The 21,531-nt window shown below is 37.2% G+C and overlaps 1 protein-coding gene across 1 annotated transcript in view; it reads left to right on the top strand.

The window, feature by feature from the left end:
- LOC144971712 (uncharacterized) overlaps positions 1–21,531 on the top strand; it is a 56,689-nt gene that overhangs the window by 17,837 nt on the left and 17,321 nt on the right. Inside the window, exons 7-17 of the mRNA XM_078912788.1 lie at positions 289–555; positions 2,336–3,263; positions 14,557–14,660; positions 14,865–15,017; positions 15,285–15,413; positions 15,803–15,862; positions 18,025–18,520; positions 18,989–19,035; positions 19,669–19,773; positions 20,356–20,520; positions 20,844–21,047. Of these exons, the coding sequence (XP_078768914.1) occupies positions 289–555; positions 2,336–3,263; positions 14,557–14,660; positions 14,865–15,017; positions 15,285–15,413; positions 15,803–15,862; positions 18,025–18,520; positions 18,989–19,035; positions 19,669–19,773; positions 20,356–20,520; positions 20,844–21,047 (2,658 nt within the window). The remainder of the gene's footprint in view (positions 1–288; positions 556–2,335; positions 3,264–14,556; positions 14,661–14,864; positions 15,018–15,284; positions 15,414–15,802; positions 15,863–18,024; positions 18,521–18,988; positions 19,036–19,668; positions 19,774–20,355; positions 20,521–20,843; positions 21,048–21,531) is intronic.

Raw genomic sequence — 21,531 nt, 5'->3', positions numbered from 1 at the left:
GTAGTACCATGTGATAGAGAGAAGCATATTTTTGATACAGTGCTTTTGTCAGAGGGTATCTCTGGTTATTATGCAAGCAGCAATGTCAAAGTCCCAACTACCCTTCTTTGCTATTTCTAGTTGGGTTATATTCCATCAACATGGAGCAAAATTAGTTGATAAGCTACCCGGATTAGTCACTGAGTCTCAGCAGGTAGATCATCTCTGGTAACTGCAGTTTTGGGTCATTATAGAGTAGATTCTCTGTGACCCGGCCCAAACTCTTACCTGTACTTTTTCTGTCTTTAGTACCCACAGACTGCCCGTATGCCAATGTATCCACAAGGAGGGCCACAGTATCAGACTAGACTTAGTCAACCAGGTGGAATGATGTATTTTAATGGAGGGGTGCAGCGAACCTCAGTGCCACAGGGAATGGGTCCCCCACCTGCTCCAAGGACGAAACGGTTAATAAACATCAGTGACCCAAATACTGGGCGTAACATCACTGATGAAATCATGAAATCCTCACATCAGCAATCAACTGAGGAGAAATCAGAGCAAGATGACACCTCTGTAAGTATTTCAGTTATTGCTTATGAAGTTTCCACTTTTCTGGCATTTGCAGGGTTGCCAACTGTACACCATAAAAGCACATTTGTATGCTTTTTCCACATTTGTAAGATTGTATGCTTTTTCTCTCAGATTGTACGATTGTTGTCATGAAAATCAAGTCTTAACATTTTAATGTAAAATTTGCTTTAATTCTGTTTCTCTTATGGTTTCTTTGCATTCTCCATGCTTCCTCGATATATGCTAAGAATTAATTGAGTTTATTTGTATTTCCTTCAATTTTTCCTGAAGTTCCTTACATTTTTCACCAACACCAATTTGTTATAAGAATTAGTTATTTCCAACATTATCCAATGGCAGGGAGTAAGGTGAATGAGGGGTTTGATCTTGTGTTGAGTTAGGCAGTCCTGCACGTGTATATTTTGTGTTTCTTTTAACACAATTTTGTAGCCCTTTCTGTGTTTGGATGGAGGGGAAATGGTTTTCTTTTAAATTTAAATTCCGCACTTAAAGTAAATTTTGTTGAGTAAATTATTAATTATTTTTCTCATGGGTATGGCCCAGACTTGCCAACTGGTAAGATTTCTCATATTTAAATATGCTTTGAGGTCCAAAATATGATATGGGGATGTTTATTAAAATATGATTAATGCAAAGCGTCAACAGTTTGTAACAAAAAAGGGAGTAAAATGACAAAAGTGGTATAGTTGAAGTCATTAAATGTCATTTCCACTTGAGTAACCATACAGATGATTGTCACAGGAATTGCAGGATTTTCCTATTCTCTACTAGCTTGACATGACTCCATTAATTCAACTCATGTTAAATTTGAAATTTTGGATTGTTGCGCGTGTTGAAAGTATGATATTTTGGTAAGAAATATGAGAAAATATTGTGGGAGATGTGATAAATCTTTTCAAATGGTTGAGGTTTGTTGGCAGGAATCCATTTACAATAATGCGAGTTGGTCGGTTTATTTGTAGAAGAATAATAGAATTATTGGGATGTTTTCTGATTTCTTTGTTTTCGTTTTTGTACAATGATGTGAAAAATTCACATGTGAGAGTTCCCTGATGTTACAGTTCAGATGGACCTTAATTTCATATTGATATTATTTTTAATCATTTTATCGAGCTCCATGGCTCATTTTTCAATTCCCATTATTGGATCTTTCCAACCCTGATACTTTCCTTACCCTGGTGTCTATTTAACAGTGATGATACTTTTCCGCGGATCCGCGGAAATCCGCGGTTTTCTTTCCTTTCCTCGGTTTTCCTCCTCAGATCCTCGATCCGCGGATATTTCCTTCATTTCCTCCTTTTACTTTTTTTTATATAATAAATCTTTAAAAAATACCTCCTTTTTAAAAAAAAATATATATATATATAAAATTTCCTCCTTTTACTGGTCTCCGGGCGTTTTATAATTGTACTCAAAAGAAGTCATCCTGCCTACTTTCCTGTTGTGCAAGAATGTTCTAGGTTAGTTTTCCGTTTTTCCGAGACTTTTCCTCCTTTTTGACTTTTTGTGAGTATCATCACTGATTTAAAGTAGGAAATTAGCTATTGAGTGTACTGTTCCCTGATCTTGAGGACATATCTCTGATAGCAAGAAGTCCTTATCTTGAGAATATTGATTTATTGTCCTTGCAGGCACCTTGGTACCTTGTTTTTGTTGATTTATCAATGATTTGAAAAAAAATGTTTGAGTTTGGGGAGGGTATGAGTAAGTAGTTATTATTGTCTTTGTATTTTACATCAATTTCAACTGTTATGCTTTTTAGGCCAATGACAAGGGGGTTGAAATAAGAAAAAATTTCACCCGACAAGTTGTAGAAAGAATGAAGACAGAGTCATCAGCCGCACCCAATCAACAGGCACCTGAGCCAGTACATCCGTCACCTCAAGCTGGGAATCACCCTCAACAGACCCAGCCTAGTCAAGAGCACCCTCAAATGCCCACACCATACCCCCCGGGACATCCACAGCAGCCTCAATTAACTTCCCCAATGACTGGTGCTCCAGGACCAGGCTCAATGATGCGCATGGGTGGTCCTGCCATTAGTCTCAATTTCAGTGTCCCCCCTCCACAATTACCCCCAAATGTGGGTTTTAGTAGACCTAATCTAAACCAACAAAATATGTCAAGTCAGGCACCAGTGCAGACACATGTAATGCCCCCTAAAGGACCTCCTCCTTCATCTACACCTGTGGCTATGGTTGAATCAACATCCTCATCACAGTCAAATGTCCCTGCGAATTGTGAGACAGAGGTATCCCCTGAGAGAAAACCTACATCACAGGTAGAGACTGTTATTCCACAAAGTGACATTCCAGTACAGAAAGAATCAGACTTGGGAGTCACAAAGCCAGTTTTAATCAAAGAAGGAAAGTCTGCGGTGGAGGTTAGTGATCCAACTTCCTCTCCAAATCTGAAATTTCAGACTCCTCCTCAAGAGGCCAGCAAAGCTTTTCCTACTTTTGCACAAGTAGCCCCTGTCACTGGTTCTATTGAACCTGGTTCAGCCACTGCGTCTAGTCAGCCACCTGTGGTCTCAGAATCTGTAACACCAGCAACAACTTCAGTCGAGCAACCAAAAGCTGACCTGCCAAAAGAGCCAAAACAGCCAACTGCCCCATCAACGCAGCCTTCGGAGCCCCCCAAGAAACCCGACTCTGAAGTCAGCCCAATAAAAGAAGAGATTGGAAGTGGTGAGTGTTCAATTTATTCATTGTTACGACCTTTTTATTTTAATTTTTTTTTTTACTTTCCTGGGAGATTGATTCCGATTCTTGATTGATTTCTTAATGGGGATATTTGTTAGGCTCCTGGGGGGTTCCTGACCTCCCATAGTGGGCAGGGAGGTACACACTGTGTCTTCTATCCCCCTATTTCTGTTTCCCAACATGCTTTCTGTCTTTCTCTTGGAATGAGATTACTTGGTTTTGTCCAGGCCCTGCCCGGATACCCTAGCTGGGAGGGAAACAGTCTTATGTATAGTCATTTGGGAGATATTTTTTTCCTTGTATATCATCTCTCTGTTTGCACTGTATTGTTTTGTTTACATATTATCTATAATTTGTAACATTTGAGTGTATCCCTCTTAGTTGGGACCTGTGTTTGTGAATGAATGAGACTTTTATGTGATCTCAAACTTAAGTACTTTGACAGTGTGCTCTTGGAATCTACATCTGTTTCCTATTTGAACCATTTCCCCTTTGTCTAACCTTTTCTTGGGTGCTTTAATTGTAATTCTATAACTTTTTACTATCCCATATTCTCCCTGTTTACTGGCGCTGATATGACCTAAATGTGTTGCAAGCGCCGTAAAACTTTTTAAAAACAAACAAAACATATTTGTTAGGCTTCTTTCGAGTCATCGTCATATAATGACATTGAAATATGGCATCAAGAATGTTTGATGGAAGTTACACTCTCACAAATTAGTTTGGATTCTTTTCGGCATTTTGTTGTCCCAATAGGTTTTTGGTAATTTGAAATTCAGGCAAGATTTTGTCCATAATTTATCATCAGCATGGCCCTTAACACCACAACATCATTACTGCTAGTGCTACCATGGCCAACATCACATCAATAGTCACTTCCATCAAAACCTTTACTGTCTTGTGTGTATTCTGCCATTCCTGCTCTTGACTAGTTCTGGACTAGTCTTTCCTTGGGGGATTTTCCCATACTTCTATTTGATATGGCGGTTTGTTTTTTTTTGGGTTTTTTTTTTTTTTTTTAAATTGCAAAATAAAAAATCCCCAAGTTTTGCATGCTAAAAACAGCAAAATTTGCTTTACAAATTGCAAAAAGTTGTGATTAATTTTCCTCAAAACGGTTTTTTTTTTTTTTTTTTTTAAGGGTTTTAGTGGTACTTGCAACAAATGTAAGGTCATATCAAAGAAAGTGAGTTAGTAAAGAATAGAAACAACTCTTGATTATTTACCTTATGAGATAGTAAAGCAAGAGGTTACTCATGAATAAAAAAAATCTTTTTCGCCTCTTTATTATTATTTTTATTATTATTTTTTTCTTTTTTTTTTGCAAAATTCGAAAATTTGCAACAATTTCAAAAAAATTGCAGAGTTTGCGGCCGCAATGCAAATCAGTGATGTTTTGCTGTTTTTTTTTTTTGTTTGCGACTGCAAGTGATGAAAACTGCCATGCCAGTACTACAGAGGAAAGATATTGGCTGTTTATATGATTATTAGGTGACCAAAGAATACCTGGAGTGTCATATCCAACACGATTTTCGAAATTTTTTTGGAGGAGCAGTTCCTAAATTGGAGAGTTTATTATTTTATATTTTGATGTCAATCCAAGTATTCAATTAGTACTGGTAAATACTAAGACCAGGTAAACCTGCCTTTAGAAGTATTTTACAAAGGTGGATAGCTCAAGTACAGCTTTGGAATAGTAAGTACTTCTTTTTGTACATATTGGTACGTGGCTGAATCAGAAAGTAATGGGGCAAATCTCCCACTGAGTTCATTTTTGTCCACATGTCGTTATATTGTCATATTTAGCTCAATTGGACTTATTCATGACTTCTCGAAGCCAAAAGATGACTTTTTTTTATTACATCAAATTGTCAAAATTATATGGCGGTTAAAAATGGATGCCTATCTGCGGACTGCCCCTATGGGTGTCCGTCTGTGACAGAGAGCTATCTTTAAATTACTTGTTCTCAGAGGAGAAATCACGAGTAACATTTTCAAATGCCTTGAGAGGGCTGACAACCCCTCAGCCATTTATGAAAAAAAAAAAGGTATCTTGTTTATGGATTGTATTGCCCAGGGTTCCCACGCAACCTGGAAAACTGGGAATTAAGATTTTGTTTTTCAAGGCCTTGAAAACAGGGAAAAACATGTGTTGTGTACAAAACCTTGAGAAAAGAACTGGAATTTTTTTTTTTTTCTGTCTTTGTCTTGGAATAAGATTACTTGGGTTTGTCCTGGACCTGGCTGAGAGGGAAACAGTCAAATGTAGAGTTAGTTTTGGGAGATCATATTTTCTTCCTTGTAAATCATCTCTCTGTTATGCACTGTATTGTTTTCCAAGTGTATTCCTCAAAGTGGAGTCCTGTGCTTGTTTCTGCATGAGACTTGAAGGTGATCTCAAACTAAGTACTTTGATAGTGTGCTCTTGGAATCTACATCTGTTTCCAATTTGAACCAATTCCCCTTTGTCTTGCCTTTTCTTGGGTGCCTTAATTGTAATTCTAGAACTGTTTACTATCCCATTTTCTTCCTTTTTACTGGCGCTGATATGACCTTAATGTGTTGCAGGGCGCTGTAAAACCATTAAAAACAAAGACAAAGTTCATTATTCAGGCCTGTAAATTCTCAGCCATTTGGCTGATTTCAGACTTTTGCATGTTTATCCAGAAACTGACTTTTAATCTCAGCCTTGATACCTATTTTTGTTATTTTGAACGCAAAACAAACGAATCCCCCACCCCCGTTTAGTTCTCATCTTATTTCGTTTTATTGTCTCTCTATTGTTCTATATTATAATATATTGCCATACGTCATATCGGGAAAACCCGAAAATAAGTTAATTTCGTTCCCTGGATTTTACCGTTCGTGATCTCGTGTTGAACCACGGAAGCTGATCTACTTGTCTGAAATCAGCTAATATTTTATTATAGTTATAGAGTGGCTGATTTCGCTGGGATTTCAGCCACTGTGACCTCACCAGGCCATAACCCGACTCGGCCAAGGTTGCGCATTGAATCATGGGACGGTGTGAAAGTGAGAGTTGCGGTTCCGGTAAAACTTTGTTTACAAACATTTCCAAGTAATCCTGCCCAGTTTTTGACTTTATCCATCTTTGATGATCAGAATTTCATTCTAAAGGAGTAAGCTCACAACTACATCATTCTATTATCTTACAATTTTCAAGTGTTTATACATTGATACGATCTTTATTCTCTATTGTCTTCTGGCACTTTTCTACTCACTTCATATCTTGTTGTTACCAACATAAGTGCCTGCTCCACTCACTTTTCTGAATTAAAAATTCACCCCATACACCGGAGCATACTCAATGTCTCAATCGTTTCTATGTTATATGTTTGTGATGAGAATATTGGCTATTAAGCTTAACTGCTGGTCAAAATTACTTCGCGATGGTGGTGAACGAATCGGCGATCTCAAGAAGTGGGTGAGAGAGGGATCTAGAAATGACTTTGGGTTTGAAACGAATATTTTTGTGTTCGTGGATAGCTCACACGGTAGAGCCACGCTCTCACCTGCCAGGCGGAGTTGTCGTACCAATAAGGTCTCAGGTTCAAACCCCACCACCGCCGCACTTCACATGTAACAGATCCAAGATCGACTCCCTGCAGTCCCCTGTCCACCTAGTTGTAATTGGATAGCTGGGTCTGTTTGATCCAGCGAATAGTACTTTGAGATAGACTTACATCCTATCCAAAGGGTAGCAAGCAATTGCTTTTGTCCGGTTCACGCTATAAAAACCGGGATTAACTCCGCGCCATTGGCCCAATGGCTCTGAAGGATCTATTTTAGTTTTCTTTAAATTCAATATTTTAGCTGCCCAACGATACTTGAACCTATAAATGTGCGCCTATGTGGTCTTGTGGTATGACACTCGCTTTCAGATCGGAAGGTCCTGGGTTCGAGCCTCGCTCAGCGCATAGTTGAGTCCTTGGAAAAGACTCTTTACTCACATTCTCTCACTGTATTCAGGTGTAAAATGAGTACCTGGCCGTTTACAGTGTTGTCTCTGAAAAAAAATTGTAACATCGCCGAACAGGCGTCATGTCCCATCCTAAATGTGAAATGTTGCTATTGGCCAACGACCACTTGTAAAGCGCTTTGAGCACATTTAGTGGATGTTGCGATATATAAAAGCTCAATTTTTAATTATTTTTTTTATAAATCAATTTGTGGTAATCGAATTTTAAATTATGGCATCATGTGCTATTTTTAAAAAAACCTCCTTTGGAACCTATTCGACTTTTTACTCACAATTTCATTTCATGTTTACGTGACAGATATGTTTTATTGTCTCTTGTTTTCTTGATGGAAATATGAATTCATATTATAGTCTCCACAATGAAAGAACTGTTTTGTTCCATCCAAGGTTATTTTGATGGCAAACAATTCAATAAAGTATATTTTTAGATTTGAGATCTACTTTATGGACCTGCGAATTTGTGTGTGATGGTGTTGTGTGATATTTATCCTTATTACATGAATCGAATATGAGTCTTGAAATAATATTTATTTATAGTCTCTTATATCGTGATATCTACCTTTCGTAAGCATTCTTGTTATTGAAGGAAGCAGTCCGGTATGTGCATGCGAGTTCTTAGTATGACTGTGAGTTATTGGTATCAGAAAAAACATAGTTTGTGGGTCATTTCCAGCGTCTTGTGTCTATTTGGTTGGGCACAAGGTTAGATTGCCGTTGAGATCCCCCTTAAAAAAAACAAAAAAAAAACTAACTGATTTTTAAAAGAACGGGAGGTTGGGGGGGGGGGGGGGGGGCATAATGTTAAAATGTTTAATTCTGTCAAATGCAGCAAACTACAGTTTGTCGGAGATGCAATTTATACCTAGGCGCACATGTCTATGGGTCTGACAACAGAACGCAATTATGTAATTGACAATATTTTGCATTGGTTTGAGGGTGTTTGCATCACATGATTGAGACCTAACAAGGTGGATTGTCAGACTATCAGGCTTGTTGATTAATTCACATATTTGTGCACTTCTCCGTCGTACTCCGTACGTTTCCAAAATGCTGAGCATAGCAAAGGAGTCGTTTCACATTGGATAACTTATGTGACTAATGCTACTGTGCTTTCTATACACATACCTGTAGTGTGTCTTTTTTGTTGGCTTCCCCAAGGAGTTATCTTGGGAATTATAGGACCCGATAGTTCCTTATAATGTGAAGGACTTGGCATATTTCTTACTGCGTCAAATCACGAGTCGTACTGTCTGGAAGAAGTAATACTTGTTTCAAACTCGAATTTTAGTAATTAGGTCTGTGTCTCAATCATTCTTTAATAGTATAAATTGGATGGAAACATTGATTAGGTTACCTCGGCCGGTTTAACATATTTATTATTTTTTTAAAAGGCTTGGAAATGTTTTATCAAGAAATTGATATGTGGCCTATCTGCATGACATGATATATCAAGTTTTGATAATTGTAAACTGACAATTCATAGAATTTAGACTGGAAATAATGCATTTAAAAAAATATACTTTGAGACTTGTGTCATTGAAATACGGATCCCTCCCTCGCCCCCTTGTAAAGCACTTTGAGCACATTTAGTGGATATTGCGCTATATAAAGCTCACTTTTTTATTTTTTTTTTTTTATTTTTTCCAACATTATACAGAATTTTTCTTTTATTTGTGGCAGGTCTGGGTTAACTACATGGTAATAAAGAATATCTTAACCTGTATTATGACGGATAATGCTATGCGAAATCGGTCGTGAAATTAAGAGGCCTCTTGCGTATAGATAGAATGAAGGTGACGTCACTCAAGTCTCTGTTATTGTATTTTGCCATCCGCGTTTGTGAGTGATTCTCACTAAACTGTATTATCCCGACTATAAAAGTTCAGGGTTACACATAGTTTTGTGTGTTGGTCCCATATACTTCCGGATGGCAATGTTATGAGCTTCTTAGCCAAGTGCATACTATCTATATATACCCCTTAGTTCGTGTTGACAACTCAGGGATGGGCTCTATATTATAATGATTGCATATTTATATTAACATTCTGTTTGAACATTCAATAATTATCTGTCCCCAATTTTAATGAATTTAATTGATTTGACCTTTTACTCGTCTGTTAGGCGTAGGCTTGGCAAGATAACGGACTTTGTGCCGTTTCATGTTCAAAATTTACACACAGTTTGACATGGAAATGACGAATGAGTCAGTTGTACACATCCCGTTTTAGGCGTGTAGATAATAAGAAAAGCAGGTACTGTTCTCGCCAATCGCGTTGTTCCAGAGAGAGAGAGAGAGAGAGAGAGAGAGAGGGGGGGGGGGGGGGGGTAACCGTTTTACCTCGTGTTTTTAGTATTGAGTTGTGATCATTGCATAATGTGTCGTATGATTGAAATGTTCTCATGCTCTTCGAAAATACTGGTTACCTGGAACATGTATGAGGAGGAAACAATATTATGATCTTTTTTTCCTTTCTTTTAAGGCAGAGCAAAGATGTGTGTCAGATTTTTAGATGGAATAGCAATACTGTGTTGTTAGGCTGGTGTTCGTCAGGTGGTTTAAGATAAGAACTTTGGTCAAACCCTGAGATAATGAATTCGTTCTTTTTTTAAAACGCCTTAGTATAACTTGGTGAATTGATATTCTGGATACTCTGGATATATCTTTTATTCAAATGAACACTGGATCCGATAACGGTTGGTAAATTTAATTCCACATCTATTATAGCGTCAAAATTTGCATTATACTATTGCTAGTAACTATCCTTTTGTCTTTTTTTTTTAGTTCTGTATGTGTGCGCCTTTTGTTTATTGTGTGTGTGTGTGTGTGTTTTGTTGTTATATTTACTGTTCGGCATATCGGGAGTTAACAAAATCCATTAAATATCTGAATTGCAATTTCCTGTTGCTGTTTTGCTTAAAAGGGAGGGTGCAGAACGGGGTAATTTACTTAAAACAACACGGAACAAAATGCTTCACTTTATCCATCCTCTGTAATTTTACCATCTCTTTGGTCTAATTTCTATTTCCGTGTTCGCGTTCCTTTACTTTGTATCGTAACGCCAGCTAACTACCCGTATTTTGTATTTCTTTATCTGTAGTAGATTTATATTTAAAAAAATACACGAGACCACTGTTGGTTATGTTGAATGTAGTGAAAAATGCTGAATCTACTACAAACTTAACACTGCGTAACGGATTCCGTCGCAACGAGCCCGGAGTGTATGTCTGCGTGAATGCTTAGCCTAAGTAATAATATAACGTGGGTGTTTCTGCTTGCCAGCACGGAGTACATTACACGCAGCCCTACTGATTTAGACAACGGATCCACAACACGTTGCTTTCATCTGGTTTTAACGTGCCCTGCCAGCATAGCTGCTGTACGTTTTACCTTGGATCGTCGTGTCTGAATTCCAACGAGTCTGTATTATTGTATTATTACTTTAGTGGATGTGGTTTAAAGTCGCACCTTCGTCATGAATACCGACAAGCAATGCAAATAGTGATGCCTGGATGTTTGGGCTTGGCGTTCAGTGTGATCGAAATAACCTAGTCCACTTTAGTTTTTCTTGAGAGGATATCTTTAATTCTTTCGCCATTTCACATTCCCATGAGCTGACTCAAAATGAAAAGGGAGTAAATGGAATTTGGTAAGATTTAGCTACTGCCTCCTGGAAAACTTTTTTTTTCTTCTCTTTAACCATGTATGATGTGTCTGTGCGCTTTGTTTTTGTCTCATTGATTGAAACGGTATTTTGAAGGGGAAAAAATGTTTCATTGATCATTCGAACTTTTCTTCTCCAGGTTTGCTAAACTTTTATAGGAAAATCGTGAATGCTATTTGTTTGATAAAAGAAATAAACTACACCGATTGTAATGCGTTTTAATGTGTAATGAGTGATTAACTTGGAAAAAATACTTGATTTAAAAAAGTTGTCTGAGCCCTTGATATAATTTCATGTGGATACATGTATCTCTCTCTCTCTCTCTCTCTCTCTCTCTCTCTCTCTCTCTCTCTCTCTCTCTCTCTCTCTCTCTCTCCTCTCTTCCCTCTCTCCTCTCCCCCCCCCCTCTTCCCCCCCCCTCTCCCCCCCCCCCCTCTCTCTCCCCCCTCCTCTCCCCCCCTCCTCTCCTCCCCCCCCCCCTCTCTCTCCCCCCCCCCTCTCTCACTCCCCTCCTCTCTCTCTCTCTCTCTCTCTCTCTCTCTCTCTCTCTCTCTCAAACCAGCGACATTTATATGGTTTAAAACGCGCGTATCACATGTCAAGTAATAGCCTGTTTACCCATCACTTGATATTTAGGCCTTACAATTAAATCGATTGATGTAACTTAACGTACTTACTGACCACGCCGATAGCACACTATTATACCAGTACCAGCTGTGAACAAAAAATATATTCATGCTGGATATCGTAAATGGAGTATTGGACACACCGTTAGTGCTGAAGATAATATAACGAATCGAATGTAACAAAAATGCAATACCACGATTAGATATGAAGTGAGTAGAAAAGTGCCAGAAGACAATAGAGAATAAAAATTTTTCGCGGCGGTGGTGGGGTTTGAACCTGCGACCTTATTGGTACAACTCCGCCTGGCAGGTGAGAGCGTGCTCTACCGTGTGAGCTATCCACGAACACAAAAAATATTCGTTTCAAACCCAAGTCATTTCTAGATCCCCTCTCACCCACTTCTGGACCGCCGATTCGTTCGCCCACCACCATCGCGAAGTATTTTGACCAGCAGTTAAGCTTAACAGCCAATATTCTCACACAAACATATAACATAGAAACGATTGAGACATTGAGTATGCTCCGGTGTATGGGGTGAATTTTTAATTCAGAAAAGTGAGTGGAGCAGGCACTTATGTTAATAGATAAACTATTAAAAATTGGATAATTTTGAGAGCTCCAACTTTTATGCCTGCAAAATAGTTGATTGAATGACAGAATAATAGACAATTTTGCCCTTTGCTTTATATACATATACACTGGCTTTTAATCATATGTTCAGCGTTTGGATAACAAGTTCCAATGATAGATGTGGATTTGATTAGGACTGGAACATGCTTTGTACTCTTCGTTTTGTTACGTCATTTTTCACCTTATAATATAAATTTAAGGCATCTACTCCTCCCTCTCCCAACTGTTATTATACGTTGGTATCTACCCATACTCCTAAATAGGCATATTCACGGACGGAGACTTCTGCAAGATTTATGTCAACTGTTCGGATAGAGAAAGCCGTGAAATTTTAATAACTTCAAAGTGGAGTCGACTCCCTTGAAATGTGATCTTACCAACGTACTTATTAGGGGTTTTATAAGTCGATATACATGTTTGTTGGTGTTACCAATGCTAGCGCTACTTATTCAGTTTTAAAAGACAATTCATAAGCAATTATTCGTGTGATTTCTTTCCAAAATTTGACGTGTGTTTGGAATGCCGTCTCATTTCTGCAGTCGTTTATTATTGTAACACACGGAAGGTACTCGACACACCTCCCTCTTGACTGGTCTCCTATCATGCGTGCTACACAACGTACTTGTGTAACAATCGCTGACGTTGATCCTTGACACGGGTCTTTGCCCTACATAGGTTGGCTGTTCGCCTTCATTCAGTTTCAGCATGCCGACATTCAATGGATACCACGGAAATCACGCCAGTCAAGTCCCATACGGTAAAAAACATTCGTATACCAAACTATTGTGATTAAATGCAAGTAAATGGGGATTCATTCGTTTTGTACTACGAGTGTGGTTTAATGCGGTTATGGCTGTTTTGTGTAGTTTCTAACATGTTTTAGTCAATGACTTCTATCTCAATATCACAAGGCACAAGGTTAAGTCGTATGTAGTTTCCCTGAACTTCGTATATTATTATATCCGGTTAAATTAAGTCTTTATAACCCCCCCTCCCTCCCACCACCACAACCCCAAAGACTGTTTCTAACGGACTGAGACTTTTATATTCTTTTTTTTTTTTTTTTTAAATTTGTTAACAGCTGTTTTATTCGTAAGTGGTTTCCATAAGTTTATATAGTAGGAATGAAGAGTTTTGTTAATTAGATACGGTGGTTAATACAACATTAGTCCAGAAATTATTACCAACCATCGAGTATTACTGGGGCCTCATTTTGGAAATCGATGTAGTTTATTATTATCATCATCATCATCATCATCATCATCATCATCCTTACGTTATTATTATTAATTAGACAGTAGCATTGTGCCCCCCCCCCCCTCTCTCTCTCTCTCTCTCTCTCTCTCTCTCTCTCTCTCTTTTTCTCTCTTTCTCTCCCCCCCCTTCTCTCTCTCCCCCTCTCTCCCCTCTCTCCCCCCTCTCTCTCTCCTCTCTCTCTCTCTCCCCTCTCTCTCCCCCCTCTCTCTCCCTCTCTCCCCCCTCTCTCCTCTCTCTCTCCCCCCTCTCTCTCCCCTCTCTCTCTCTCTCTCTCTCTCTCCTCTCTCTCTCCTCTCTCTCTCTCTCTCTCTCTCTCTCTCTCTCTCTCTCTCTCTCTCTCTCTCTCTCTCTCTCTCTCTCTCTCTCTCTCTCTCTCTCTCTCTCATAAAACATATCCTGCGAGTGAAAGTTTCTTGGAAGGTCTTGCCGGTTGATCATTTTTATTGTTCCCCCCCCCCCCCCCCCCCCCCCTTCCCCCATCTGATCCAGCATTTGACACCCTTACCTTATCATTACTATTACTGCTACTGTGTGGATTTTTATTTTGCCTCCCTTCTACTACAATTGCTATCAATAATAATACCGCTGCTGCTGCTGCTGCTGCTGCTACTACTACTACTTCTACTACTACTATAATACTGCTATTACTACTGCAACTTCTACTTTTTAATATTTGCATACAGTATTATTTGTAGCATACTTAAGTTTTGGTGAGTTTGAACCGTATATTTGGATTTAGTTTTCATTTTATACTGATGAGTAATTGAGAATGATTATAATTGTTATATATTAGACGATTATCAGGATTAAAAAAAAAAATTTCTGGGTGGGGTTCCCTACTCACAGTGGGCAGAGAGGTACGTGATACGTCTTCTATCCCCCTTTACCAATTTTCCAATTGCTCTGTCGTTGTCATCCCAAAAAGTGATTGTTTCTAATTACTTTTCTGTCCTGTCAAATTTTTATCCATAAGAATTCAGGGGGATCTGGTGCTAAAGACTGGCATGTTGAAATATTTAGGTATTATGATATAGAATCCTCAAGTTTTTATTATTTATTTATTTTTTTATTTATTTATTTATTTAAAAACTTATTTTTTTAGGAGCCAGCACACAGGGCAATAAAGATGGTCGAAAAGGCAAGAAGAACAAGAAGGATTTCAATCGGAAGGAAAGTGGAGGATCTGAAATGGATGCCTTTATTGATGTAAGCTGTTTCACCACAACATATTTCTATTTGATCTATCTTGCTGTGTGTCACATGATGAAAGCATTTTGCATGTAACTGCTTTTTTTCTTTCTTTCTTTTTTTCCTTATAAATATTAGATTTTTCGTAGTTTGTTGAATGTCTTTAGTTAGTTGAATGTCTTAAATACAAATTAATTTTCATAGTGTTGATGCATCATGCAGGATAGCAACATGACCACAAACAATGGCAGTGCAAGATTAGATGTTTCAGACACAACTGCAGAGTCAGTTACAGAACCAATCACCCAGCATTCCGAAGAAACTTTAAATGCCCAACAACTCATAAACAGTGACAATGTCTCAACCGCAATTCAGGTACTTAAATTAAAAGGAATACTTTAACTTAGAGGGAAATGAGATGCATAAGGAACAAAAAGTTCATTAATTGTTCTTATTTACATGATAAAACATGAAAAAGTTGTAAAGAATGCAGACATTTGTCGAAAATCCTTTATTTGAAAAATAACTCATGACGCATAACTATGGCTAGCTAAAATAACAATCAGTATGAACTCTTTCACTTGAGAAAATCTGTTCTTTATAAATGTAGCCATCTTAATTTCTCACCAAATTCTACCGCAGGTGGAAAACAAAAACAAACAAAAAAAAAAGAAAAAGAAGAAGAATAAAAAGTCAACGTCCACACCAATTTCAAAGATTGAAGATCCTGAAGACACCTCATTGAAGAATCTGTGTACTCCAGAGTTGAAGGTGTGAATCTAGGCAATACGATATTTTAAGTTCTTCAATTTATCATCACATTTAAATTTCTTTCCAATTTGTTTTTGCTTTATAAAATAATTTTTAAAAAAGAAATTATTGAATTTTTTAAACTCTCTCCCTTCACCTCTTTTTCTCATCATTTTAAAATCAATTGAAATGCCATTTTATTAAGATTAAAGCAGGACACTTAAAAGTTGAGCAATTTTAACAACTCTAAAATAACTTCAGATTTATAATGATTTATAAATTCTTGAAATAATTTACTGCAATTCACCCACCTCATATTATAAAGGAGAAAATGCAAAATTACACAACAAACTTATTTTGGTTAGTATTCTGTGTATGGATGTAATGTTTTATTGCCATAACATTTCCAGGATTGTGAGAATAATGCAGATGACATGTTTCCCAGCGAGTCTCACTCACATTCATCTGAGGTACCAGGATATCTTGATTTGCTTTGTTTTGAACCTAACATTTTATTTGCACAAGTCAATTTAAAAAAAGTTTTTTTCTCCCTTCATATTTGTTGCTGTTGTTGTTTATGTTGCAGTTATTATTATTGTTATTGTTATTATTATTATTATTATTATTATTATTATTATTATTATTATTATTATTATTATTATTATTATTATTATTATTATTATTATTATTATTATCACTACAATTGTTTTTATTTTATTTGTTCATGTTATGTTCTATTTGTTATTAACGTTATCTTCAGCGGCTTTAATTATTTATTTTGCATGCTTTAATATTTTATTTAATATGTATTTGAAATTTGGATTTCAAAAATTGCATTTTTTGTGACGGAGAATACCTTTTCAAATTGGGAGATGGTTGTTGACATCTTTTTTTTTTAATGACCTAAAAATGTTTAACTGGATATGCTGTTCTCATTAACAATTTTAAATACTTTCGAGATGCTTTATTGACATTGATAGTAGTTTTGTGATCAGCTCAGTAGCCAATTTTTAAAACCTTTATTTTAGCATATAAAAAATGGAACACAAAACGCACAAGGATATGCATATACAGTTATGCCTTCATAATCCGAACAGCATTTTCTCAGGATTACAGAGACATCCAAGTAGTGGAATCAGAATCTATTTATGTAGTTTTGAAACTATACCACAGGCCAATGTGTGGTTATTATTAGTTATTTTTTCATTACACAAGGGTTTTTCACTGAGCTGATTACTAAGTCAATTTCAGAGGGTTGGTGCAGCATATATTCACCTCTTTGTCACTTGTCATGTTCATTGTTCTCATTTGTGTGTGATAATGACATGGGGCATTTCAGCTTCAACTTCCACATCCATGTCAACGTCGGTCTACATATCACATCCAAGGTTGATGGACTAAATCTCTCTTTTTGTAGAAAGAATTTTTAAATGTAATTTGAAAAGTATGAGTGTCAAACAATGGAGGTATCAAATGCCAATGACATCATGACGGGGTTTGCTTGGTGTCTATCATCTTGTGTAAACCAACCAGTCACACTTGGTATATTATGGCTCACACACTGCATCGTTACATTGAGGAGGTGTGGCACTTCGCCACAGATGTGAAAAAGCATTTCAAATTGGATTATATTTCAATCACTTGAACTGGAGTAGGCAGACAGACAGTGACAGTGAATGTGATGTTTGGATTATAGCCTTAAATCCTCTATATTGTTGTTCAGATCTGGAAACAAGAATTTCCAGATTATGGTGTGCAAATAAAGAGGAAAAAATCCCTCCACAGGAGACCCTTTCGGATAAATTGGGATGACGGAGACATCTGGGTTGTAGAGAGATCTGACTGTATTTACTATTTACTGCCATTCCTGACCAAAATGAAGGGTAAAACGGCAGATTAATTGTACTACACAAACCAACTTCCAAGTGAAATACGAGGAGAGGGAGATGCAGGCAAAATATCTCACATTTTGTAGTTGCCTTGAGTCCATAGGATACTCGACTTTTTGATTTATTAAATTGCTTAATTACATTTTAAAATTTAACAAGTTAGAAGTTTGCTTAGATATTAAAATTTTAAGTTGTGAACACCAAATAGAATGTTTATCCATCACAACATTAAAGCCCAGTTGAAAACGTTACTTTCACATCAAAATCATGGGTAATCATTTAAATAAGTTATCACTGTCCAATCCCTATGGGAGTGGCTGAATAAGAAAAAATATATTTTTACCCGCAGACATGAGCCGGTAGCTCGGTGTAACATTGTTCCTGGATTCCTGCTCTAAAATTTTTCTATGCCATGTTAGGGTCAATATACGTAAGATGACTAATAGTGATATTGGCCATTTCGTAAAGTTTGCTCTGCTCTTACTATTGATCCACCCAGTATTTATTCTTGTCAGATGGCACCCTTAATCTGTACTCACATTTTAGTGCAATGCCTCTATCCCCCTTTCAGTGATAAAACAATAACATGGACTGCTTGGTTTGCAGTAACAAAATGGCTTCATGGCATACCCCGTAGTCAAGAGGTTAATGTGTGTGTGTTTAGGAGAGGAGGATATTAAAATTCTTAAATAACTTAAAATAAAGCTTTACTAACTCATATGTTCTGTCTTTTTTGTAAACAGGGGAAGGACTCTGGTGTGGACTCTGAACCAGGGCAGTTTGCACAAGAACAACGTAGATTGTCAGAAAGTAGATCACAGGACAAAGCTCCCTCTCCCTCCCAGCAATCAGATGCAGAACCGCTGGAGGTAAAAAAAGAGTCATCACCTGTACCAGTGCCCTCAGCATCTATTGACAAACCAACGGAAAGATCAAGCCCCATGAAGGAAGCTAGTCCTGAGAAAGAAGTGCCAGTGGTCAAGTCTGATACAGTCCAGGTCCAGAATGGAACAGAAAATCTTCCAGATAAAGAACTGGAAACAGAAAAACAAGCCAGTGTGCCTAATGTGGAGGAAAGCCCTTCAGTTGTCAACTCAGTGCCTGAAGAAATACCTGCAGAAAAAGATAGTGATATTCAACCAGAAGTAAATAATCAACACGTCCCTGAGGAAAATGGAACATCTAAGATAGAAGATGTAGAGCCATCCAAAGCAGAGGAATATGCCAAATTGAAAAAAAGTATGTTTTTCTTTATCTCATTTTCGTCTGTCTCTCTCTCTCTCTCTCTCTCTCTCTCTCTCTCTCTCTCTCTCTCTCTCTCTCTCTCTCTCTCTCTCTCTCTCTCCTCTCTCTCTCTCTCTCTCTCTCTCTCTCCTCTCTCTCCTCTCTCCTCTCTCTTTCCCCTCTCTCTCTCTCTCTCTCTCTCTCTCTCTCTCTCTCTCTCTCTCTCTCTCATCTCCTCTCTCTCTCTCCCTCTCTCTCTCCTTCTCTCTCTCTCTCCTCTCTCACTCTCTCTCTCTCTCTCTCTCTCTCTCTCTCTCTTCTTCTCTCTCCTCTCATCTCCTCTCTCTATTCTCTCTTCTCCTCTCTCTCCTCTACACTCATTTTTTCTCTTCTTCATCTCTTCTTCATTCTCTTTTTTTCGCCAGTGTGAAAATTAGTCCTACCACAGCATAATTTGTGACTTCCAAATGTTCTTCATCACAGCAAACCAATGTCTTTCCTGCATTGAGATTATCTCTGTATTTGCCCTGGTGAAATATTAATTTAAGATTTTGATTGGAACTGAATGTGTTATGGATGTTTTATTGAATTATTCTGATGCTTATTTAATTTATTATTTGACTGACTGTGATGCTCTCTCTCTCTCTATTTTTCTTTATTTCTTCTATCTCTCACTCTCTCTCTCTCTCTACTCTATCTCTCTCTATCTCTCTCTCTCTCTCTTCTCTCTCTCTCTCTCTCTCTCTCTCTCTCTCTCTCTCTCTCTCTCTCTCTCTCTCTCTCTCTCTCTCTCTCTCTCTCTCTCTCTCTCTCTCTCCATTATTCTATCAATCAACTTTTATTACATAGTCTTATTAGTACTATCCGTAAACCGCTGGGCTACAGTAACAAAGATTATAGAAGAGAAAAACAAATACTTTCAGACTAAACGTTAATTTAAATTTCTTGAATAGAAGGTATTTTTTCTAAAAATCGCTTTGCCATTATAATCACTGATTCTATGTACTGAACAGACTCCAATCATCAACCCATAGCAGTTCTTGATTTTGATTCGTCTTGAATCTGGCAACAATTTTTTAAAAGATTGGTATCGTGTTGTTGATTGGGGACACCTGTCAATTTTATTATAGGGCATGTGATATTCTATTACTTTCTCTCATTAGCATGCTGATACTTTGTTCTGTCAACAGCCAAGTCCCTACATGCCTCGTTCTATGGGCCCTGCAGACTTTACACCTGCATTCTTCAACACAGGAGCAAACCAAAGAGTAAGTTGCACCGTATAACCCTTAACTCTTAATCATGACATGAATGCCACTTTTGGAAATAGTCCAAATAGGGATTTTTATAATTTTACACTTAAAGATTTCTGGAAATTTATTCTCCCCCCCCCCCCCCCCCCCCCTCTCTACCTCTTGGGAATTAGAATGCAGTCTAAATCATTGGATGAATTTTATGGTACTTTTTCATATATTTAAATGTTTATTAAGTTTTATCTACACTTGAAATTAGCATATTTTGGGTTGGTTGGTATGAATCTTATATTTTCATTAATTTTTAATAGAAAACTTGAAAAGTTATTGTTTCTGATCATTGCTATCTGAAAGGAGTGTTGACTCGTACATTTCTTTTGTACCTAGCATTAATCATTTTCTGTCGATATAAACTTCTTCCTCCACATTCTTAACCAGTTAGACTAACAAAGAGAATTTCTAACTAAACAGCAAATACATAGATAGTTGATTGATAAAATGTACGGTTTTCATTTATGATCTGTCTTTTATATGTTAACTTAGAATTACTACTTTTATGCTTCTTTTCATGTTTTATGACTTAATTATTGATTCCAGCATGCCCCACCAATTGGCAAGAGCAGCAGCAGGGGTAGACAACGACCAGGTGACATGCCAGGCACGCCAAGGGTCATCAAAAGCATTTCAATGTCAAATGATACGAAACAGTTGCACCAGAGCGATAATCCATGGAAGCCCACTAAGAAAGAGGATAAGGATGAAGTATGTTGTTTGTTCCTCTCTTGTTTTATTTATTAAGAATTAACAACTATTTTATTTTTAGAAATGTCTTTTTGCTTCTTTATGATTTGTAACAAAAAATATGAAAATGTGTAAAAAATATTTGTCGTACTGCCTGCTTCATAGTGTGTTGTGTCCACTTTAAAGGTTGAATTTTATGTAAATTTTCTTGTTTTTGGATTGATTAGTCTGTAATGAATGATTTGTTGAAATGCTGAGATGTCACTTTTGTTTTGAATATTATTACTAATTTCTTCTCTCTCTTTTTTCCCCCCACCCTCCTAACTGTTATTTACTCTAAACAGCTAAAGAAATTGGAAGGCGATATCCTTTTCATTATGAATCGTTTGACTCCAACTAACTTTGAAAAACTGGCATTAGAAATGAAAAGTCTGAATGTGAAGACATATGAAGATCTTCAGTTTATGGTGAAAACGTTTTTTGACAAGGTCACTCTGGAGACCAAATTTGTGGAAGCATATGCCCAGCTGTGTAAAGTAATGTCAGGGGTGAGTAGCTAGCTGAACCAATAGTATGTAAATTGATTTACTTCTTTACTTAAATCAGGCCCAGAAGCTTATACTTAAAATGAAATTGAAACAAGACAGGTTTGTTGTTTGTTGGGGTCCCCCCCTCGTCTTCTTTTTTGTTTGTGGAAGAATGGCATTTTTTTCTCTTTTATTTTCCTTTATGATTTGGAATTATGTCGTTGGTGGTCAATTTTTATGAGAGTTAGTTTGTTTTTAAGAACAAATGGGCTATCCCCACATTTTAATAAAAGGTTTTGAAAAATCTGCTGGGGCACTCTATTTTTAATTTTTAATGAAGATTATAAGGTTTAACATGAAACACTGACATTGTTGGGGGGGGGGGGAGGGTTATTTGGAGAGAAAATGACCATGTTACGAGTATCTTTCTCAGTTATCACCCAATTCACTGTATGCATCTTTGGATTAAATTTTCTTGTATTGCTGGCAGTATGTATTGCTGATC

The sequence above is a fragment of the Berghia stephanieae genome, chromosome 4 (assembly GCF_034508935.2).
Source record: "Berghia stephanieae isolate SIO BIC M18660-M18661 chromosome 4, UCSD_Bste_1.3, whole genome shotgun sequence".
Taxonomy (NCBI): domain Eukaryota; kingdom Metazoa; phylum Mollusca; class Gastropoda; order Nudibranchia; family Aeolidiidae; genus Berghia; species Berghia stephanieae.
The sequence above is the reverse complement of the archived record's forward strand: the minus strand, read 5'-3'. Positions and strand labels throughout refer to the sequence as shown.